The 8,414-nt window shown below is 35.3% G+C and overlaps 1 protein-coding gene across 2 annotated transcripts in view; it reads right to left on the bottom strand.

Moving 5' to 3' along the window:
- The window catches only part of HIBCH (3-hydroxyisobutyryl-CoA hydrolase), a 99,565-nt gene that overhangs the window by 42,155 nt on the left and 48,996 nt on the right, over nucleotides 1-8,414 (bottom strand). For both annotated transcript variants that reach the window (XM_023739884.1, XM_023739883.1), the window contains exon 7: nucleotides 5,492-5,570. In XM_023739884.1, coding sequence (XP_023595652.1) covers nucleotides 5,492-5,570 — 79 coding nt within the window. The remainder of the gene's footprint in view (nucleotides 1-5,491; nucleotides 5,571-8,414) is intronic.

Below are 8,414 nucleotides of genomic sequence, written 5' to 3'. Positions count from 1 at the left end.
TGACTTCCCTATCTGGGTTGATATCTGGTTGCTCTGTCCTGTGTTCTAGTCTTGGGTTGTTATCTGATGTTATTGATTTTCTAACTGGAAGACTCCCTTTTGTATTTCTTGTAATTTTGATTTGGTTTTTGCAAATTCCCTAAACTTGTGTTTATCTGGAAATGCCCTAATTTCGCCATCATATTTGAGCGACAGTTTTGCTGGATATATAATTCTTGGCTGGCAATTTTTTTCCTTCAAGGCTTTATATATGTCATCCCATTGTCTTCTTGCCTGCATGGTTTGTGCTGAGCTGAGTAGTCCGAGATTAGTCTTACTGACTCTCCTTTGTAGATGACTTTTCATTTATCCTTAGCCGCTCTTAAAATTCTCTTTATCTCTGGTTTTGGCAAGTTTGATTATAATATGTCTCAGTGACTTTCTTTTGGGATCTACCTTATGTGGGGTTTGATGACAATCTTGGATAGATATCTTCTCATTTTTTACAGTATCAGGGAAGCTTTCTATCAACAAATCTTCAACAATTGTCTGTATTTTCTGTTATCCCCCCCATTCTGGTACTGCAATCACTCATAGGTTACTTCCCTTAGGGTTTCTTCGCTTTTTTAAATTATTTTATCTGATTTTTCCTCAAATAAGTTGGTGTCAAGTGCTTTATCTTCAATCTCACTAATTCTGATTTCCATTGCCTCAATTCTGCTCCTATTCTATTGAGTTGTGTAATTCTGAAATTTTATTGTTAATCTTCTGGATTTCTGTTTCCTGTCTATCAATGGATTCTTGCACCTGTTAAATTTGTCATTATGTTCTTCTCTAATCTTCTTAAGTTCCTCTACTGCTTTGTCTGTATGTTCCTTGGCTTGGTCTGCATTTTGCCTGATCTCCTTCCTCATCTCTTGAAGAGTTTTCTACATTAATCTTTTGGTGTATTCTGCCTCCAGTAATTCCAAGAAGTTCTTTTCCTCTGGAAAATTTCTTGATTCTTTGTTTTGGGAGCTTGCTGAAGCCATCATGGTCTGCCTTTTTATGTTACTTGATATTGACTATTTTTTCCAAGCCATCAATAGGTTATTATATTTATTTATGTTTGCTTACTGTGTCCTAGCTTCTTGTTTTGTTTTGATATGCCCAAATAGGCTGCTCATGTGAGCTAGTTTGATTATTGGCATCTTTGAAGCTCTAACGTCCCATCACTACGTGGTTACAGCTGTTACTAGGTATGTGAGCCCAGGAGTCTGTTTACTTGTCTTGTATTGATTCAGCTCAGGTGTCCAGGTAATCGGTCACCAAGTGTGTAGTGCAGGTTCTCGCCTATAGTCCTAGACAGGCATGGGTGATTAGTGTAGACACAGGTATCTGGTCGCAGTAGAGAGTCAGGTGCTGAGCAAGGCAGGGGGCTTACGGCTGCCCCTGAGTGTCTGGAAGGAAAGCGTGTCCCTGTTCTTTACAGCGCATAAGTGTGTGGGTTTTCCAGCTGGACATTGGGCACCCAATGCTGTTGGCTGTTAAGGACTGGGAGGCAGTTCTTGGACCCTGTTGTGGGTGGCTAGGCAGTGTAAGTGGAGCCACCAGTCCTCAGGCCCCAGATGTGGGTAGGTGAGGACCCTGACTAATGGCAGAGCAGTGTCAAATGTCACAAATCTGCCACTTCACCATATAGCTGACACAGCTGAAGTTAGGCTTCAGGTATATACCCTGTTGTACTGTGGTAATGAGGGCCTATGCTGTTGAAATGGGCCCACACAGGTCTATGCAGGGGTGAAAGACATTCAAAGTCTGTGAACCCGTTATGCCTGTGCTTAGGCAAAGGAGCTGTGCCTACCCTGAGTTCCCAGCTTACCGGATCTGGCAGATTATTTTTTCCTGTTTGTTAATTTGTTCCCTCTCGAAGGCTGGGAGAATGGCTCAGGGCGCATGACACGTCCTACTTCCAGCTCAGGGGATGCGGCAATCACTGAAGCTGGCCCAGTATCCAGTGAAGATTGGGGAGGGGGCAGGTAAATCGGTAAGAGGTTTTTTCCCAGAGGGGGTGTTTTTGATCCCCACGGTAGGACGGATGCATGTACTTATCTTTTGCCAATTGAGTACCACTGTTCACTGGTTCTGGAGACGTGAGCAGATTCTCTGCCACTGGGTCTCTCTCAGTGTGGAAAATGCCTCCCGAGCACCACTGCCTGCCTCACCATGCACACCAGCTGATCCAGCCTGAAGGGTGCTGGCTCCCGCAGGGTCAGGTTTGGCAATTCCTCGCTTGCAAACCATCTCTCCCTCCCCCTGCCACTCAGTCCAACTCCTCAACTTTGCCTTTGATATTCAGGGCTCCTAGATTGTCATATATAATGAATTTAGTTGTTTTTTGGGGCCTTTGTTGTAAGAGGGACCACAGGAAGCATCTGACTACTCTGCCATCTTGGCCCCACCTCCCACTTGTAAGCTTGGAAGACCCCAGGCACTACGCAATGAACTAAGATGTAGAACAGAAGCACTAAACATGTTATTGGCCAATTAATTGGGATGTCCCATGAAACCATGACCTAAACCTCCTAACTAAGGAACCAAATCCCATGAAGTATTTGGTTATACATATGGAGCCTCAGCAGCTACTCTTTTTTTTAAACTTAAACCAAAAATATCCCCTGAAGTCTCCTTAAAATTAAATGATAGTTCAGCTTAACTAGTAAAAAATGTCTGCATTGAGGATTATGCTCTTTTAAGAATTATCTATGTGGGATCAAATTGACAACAGCAACTCAAAAGATTAGACAGGAACCTTAGAGAGCAGCGGTGAGTTTATGCTAATGGGGGAACAACGCAGAAAAGCAAGGGGGGAATGGTTGCACAACTTGAAGAATGTAGTCAATGTCACTGAACCGTATATGTAGAAACTGTTGAATTGGTGTATGTTTTGCTGTGTATATTCTGAACAACAACAAAATAAAATTAAAAAAATATATATATCCAGCAACCAGCAAGGTACAATTTCCAATGTCTAGATCCAATAAAAAATTATCAGACAACTAAAGAAGCAGGGAAATACTATCTATAATGAGGGGGCAAATCAATCAATCACTACACATAACTGACATATATGTAAGAATTAGCAAAGACGTTGACACAGTCAGTGTAAACATATCCCATATGTTCAAAAAGTTAAGTAAATATGCAAAGACCCAAATCAAACTCTTAGAGATGAAAACTACAATGTATAAGGTAAAAACTACACTAGATGGGATTAAGGACATATTAGACTTTGTAAAAGCGAAGATTAATGAACTTGAAGACAGGAATAGAAACTGTCTAAAATGAAAAAGGGGAAAGAGAATTTTTAAAAACAAACAGAGCATGAGTAAGCTGTGAAACAACTTCATGTGGCCTAATATAAATGTATTTGGAGTTCCTGAAAAGCGGGTGGGAGGACAGAAAAAATATTTGAAGAAATAATGCAAAGTATTTTTCTAAACTTAGCAAAAACTATAAACCCACAGAACCAAGTAGCTCAAAAAGCCCCAAGCATAAGAAACATGAAGAAATCTAAACCAAGGCACTTCAAATTACTCAAAATCAGTCGTAAACAAAAAAATATTAAGAGCTCCCAAAGGAAAAAAGACACTTACTTACAGAGGAACAAAGATAAGGATGACAACAGATTTCTCATGGGAAACAATGAAAATAAGAAACAATGTGTTTTAAAGAAACAGACATTTAAAAACCTGTCAGTCTAGAATCCTATACCCAGGTCTTAAATCTATGATTCAATTTCTGCCTCAAGAAATTAGAGAAAGAAGAGAAAATGGAACCAAAAATAAGTAAAAGAAAGGAAACAATAAAGATTAGAGCAGAAATAAAAAATAAATGAAATGAAAAAATACCACTAATCCTACTTAAACTCTTTAAGAAAATGAAACCAGCATGAACATGCTACACGAAAACCACAGACCAATATCCTTCATGAACACAGATGAAAACATTCTAGATTAAATTTTAGCAAATCAAACCCAACAATATATAAAAAGAACACATCTTATCAGAGTAAGATTTATCATAGCAACGCAAGGATGGTTTAATGTTGAAAAACTAACCTAATTAATTTACCACATAAACCAATTTAAAAAGTAAAATAGCATATGATCATCTCAAAAGATGCAGGAAAATATTTAACAAAATCCAAAATCCACTCCTAATAAATACACTCAGCAAATTAGGAATAGAAGGGAACTTCTTCACCCTGATAAATAGCATCTATAAAAAAAAAATCTACATTTAATAATCATACTCAATGGTGAAAGATTAAATGTTTTCCCTTAAGATCAGGAACAAGGCAAGAATGTCTGTTCTCACCACGTCTGCCAACATTGTATTGGAGGTTCTAGTCAGTACAATAAAGCAAGAAAAAGAAATAAAAGGTATTCAGATTAAAAAGTAAAACTGATTTTATTTGCATTTTTTATATGTAATATTAATATTTTATTTGCATATTTAATAGACATGACTGTCTATTTAGAAAATACAGTGGAATCTAAAAAAAAATATACTAAAACTAATAAGTGAGTTTACCAAGCTTTTAGGATACAAGATCAATATACAAAAATCAATTTTATTTCTAGATATAGGCAATTAACAGAAACTGAATTTTTTTTTAATTTAGAACCCATATCAAAAAATATAAAATACTTAAGGATAAAACTAACAAAGGCATGCAAGACCCATACACTGAAAACTTCAAAACTGTTGAGAGAAATTCAAATAAGTAGAGAGATATACCTTGCTCATGGGTCTGAAGAATCGTTATTAAGATGTCAGTTCTCCCCAAATTGGTCTAAGATTCTAGGCAATCCTAATCAAAATAAAATCCCAGTAGGCTTTTTTATTGTTGTTGAAACTGACAAACTCATTCTAAAATTCATATGGAAATGTAAAGGAACTCTATAGCCAAAACAACTTTGGAGGAGGGGAAAAAAAACCCCACAAAGTTGGAGAACTAAGACTAACCGATTTCAAAACTTACTATAAAGCTACAGTAATCAAGACAGGACAGTGTGGAACTGGCAACAAGATCAACATAGACAACTGACAAATGTGCCAAGGCAATCAGTGGAGAAACAACAGCTTTTCAAAAAATGGTGCTGGGACGATTATATATCCATATACAAAATAATAAACTTGATCCACACCTCACACCATATACAAAAATTAACTCAAAATGCATCAGAGATATAAATTTAAGAATATTTCCACCCAATAATCTTTCATCTAAAATTAACTGCAGTGTGTTATGGTTTCCAGTTAAATATTATTACTTCTGTGTTTTAAAATTCAATTACTGAGCTAATAAAACTTTTAGGTATCTTCCAATTCTAATTTCTTCTTAAAAGGTATTTTATTATATCTCAAAACAAGGTTTCATCAATTCCTTCAATAATAGGATGTAATATAAAGTGTATCAAAAGAAGATACTAAAAATATAATTATGAATACATTTTTTGTTTTTTACCAATTGCTGTTTCTGGCATTGCAAAGACAGTCTTTTCAGTGGCCACTCGAAATTGCCCATGAACTGAGACACCAACTCCCTAGGGAAATAAGGCAAACATTTTGGTTTAAAAATACTGTAAAAAATAGAACAAATTCACATACAAACATTATATAGCAAGTTAATTATATTCCACAGAAATCTGATTCAGGGTATAGGTTGGAGAGAAAGCCTAAACTACACAATTTCAGAATTTTTTGGGCAAAAAATATATGGGTATACCTGATATCTGGAATAGCTTTGTTCTGTTTTCAGTAAGTTTCTTGTGTTATACTTCATGATCTACTTTCCCAACTCTTATTTCAAAACAAATGTAGCATTATAGAATACTGACTCTTCCCAAAAACACTGAGTACTGCTTGTTAGTGGAAACAATAATCAAAAATGTATAACTAAGCTATTGTAGCAAATTGCAATACTTTTGAACAGAATATGAAAAGATTTTATTTATTATTCACATATTTCATCGATATCATTTTTCTCAAATGCAACATTTAATAGGGTGATGACACAACTCCTAAAGTTGGACAACTCCTAAAAGTTCCATAAATTTTGGAAGTTAAGATTTAGTTGAAAGTCTCTGTCTATGACTTGTTGAATGTCACTGAAAAGGACAAACATAAACAGTCATCTTTTGAATACCAAAGACACATTTGAATATGTTGAAATAAGAGGTACGCATGTGATGAAAAAGTATCTAGGTTTATGAGAGTGCTCACACTATCACATACATTTTCTATGTTATGCTCTTTTCATCTTATTCAGAATTTCTATTTGATCTTTTTAATCCTTCTCATCCTTAATCCTTTTTTAAATCTACGACATCATAGAGCTGAATGTATGCACCATGCAAAGCATTAGGAACAATGTCTGACAATTAAGAGTTCTACAAGCATTAGCTAAACAGAAAGGGCCTCATTTCTACCTCAGTCTATCAGATTCTTCATTAAAATTTCCTCAACTCTTTCAAGTGCATTTATATTCAAGTCATTTAAAAATTCTTAAGACCTTTAAACCTTTCATTAAGAAAATACTCAAACATATGTAATTTCCTATGAAGTTTATGTACTGTATACTAAATTTAAATTTTAAAAGATTATATAAATAAACATGGAAATGTATAAAATTCTTCAGTCACTACCTACCACCCTTTGGTGTCAACATTAATTAAATCCGCAATGTTAGATTTACCTATACTCTCTGTATAGGCAAATATGATTATTTGTGTTATTGGTATTCTATTGGGACACAAGTGACAATATTTACCCAAATTAGACTGCATATACTTCAAGAGCATATAAAAATCATACAAATACCATAAAAATAAAACATTACTAGTTATATTAATAATTCCTTGGATTACTTTTAAGAGCCCTTGATCCATATTCTCCCCTCCACTTTCAGTTTATCACATTGTAAGTGAAAGTTATTAGTGTTCAAGAATGTCTTGCTAAGAACTTTTAAAGAGAAGGTTGGATTGGATTAGCAGTTTTTCAGACTATGTTCTCTTGAGCCCAAGGGCTCCAAAGATCTGCCTCAGCCTGGGGGTTGCCCAGCAGGTAGGTAGATCTCAAATCTCACTGACTGACCCTGTTTCATCAGAACTCCTCTGGTTATGCCCTCTACACCTTTTAAAAATTAACTTTGAGTTCCACAAATAACATATGACTATATCCTTCACTATTGTTGTTTCTTCCTTATGTTTGAAAGAATTCAAAAGTATAGCCACCGGGCCTGGAGTCTTCTTCGTGGGAAGGTTTTCTGTATAGATTTAACTTTCATATTTATTATGGATTCAATTTTATTAATAGCTATAAAATAATTATTTTGTCAATTTCGATAAATTATAGGAAATTGTCCATTTCATCTATGTATGAAATCTATGAGCATAAAGTTATACAAAACACCTTCTTATAATTTTTTAATGGCTATGCGATCTATAGATTGTCTTTTTCATTTCTAAATTTGTGACTTGATTTTTGTTTTATCAGTCTCGCTAAGGATTTATCAGTTTTATTAGTCTATAAAAATAATTTTTTACTTAGTAGGTCTCCTCTACTGTGTATTCTGTATTACATTTACTTCTACTCTAATCATTCTGTTATGATGTCATACAAGGTATACTGCTTAAATTCCAAACATACGATATTTTCTAGTTATCTACCTTTGATTACTAGCTGAATTCCACTAGGGCTGGAGAACATATTCTATAAGATTAATCCTTTGCAATGTGTTGAGACTAATTCTATGGCCAATTTTGGTGAATGTTCCATGTACACATGAAATGAAGATGAATTCCGCAGTTTCTGAGTCGAGTTTAATTGGATCAAGTTTATTAAAAACAGTGTTCAAATCATGTGTGTACATCTTTCACCCATTGCTGAAAGAGGTCTGTTCAAATCTTCTCCCATGATTGTAGTTTTGTCTATTTCTCCTTTTAGAATTTTTCATTTTTTGTCAAGATACAACATTTAAAATTGTTTGAAAATATCACACCAGTAATTTCAGATACGCAGAGGTTTGTTCCCATAGTTTCTTAGTTTCAGTACTAATGTCATATTGTATACTATGGAACTCATCCAGTAATTCAGTTCAGCTTGATATTCAGCTATAAACTGAGTTTTAGACAAATACTTAAAAAGTATCTTCCTGTAGTTGATTACAGTCAACAAAATGCTTTTCATAATCTGACTCCAGTGAAAACATGAACAGAGCTTTCAAAAGACTGAGCTAAAACCTACCTGCAAGAGGAACAGAAATTGGAATGTATGGCTTGCCAAGGAAGGGCTTTGGTTTGAGTCTTTAAAGGCTACACCCTGGGAGTTAGGGTGGCCTGTATTGAGACCTGCCCTCCATTGTATTGAAGCCCAGCTCTAAATCCTCC

This window comes from Trichechus manatus, unplaced genomic scaffold (assembly GCF_000243295.1).
Source record: "Trichechus manatus latirostris isolate Lorelei unplaced genomic scaffold, TriManLat1.0 scaffold00142, whole genome shotgun sequence".
Taxonomy (NCBI): Eukaryota; Metazoa; Chordata; class Mammalia; order Sirenia; family Trichechidae; genus Trichechus; species Trichechus manatus.
This window is presented reverse-complemented; position numbering and strand designations above follow the sequence as displayed.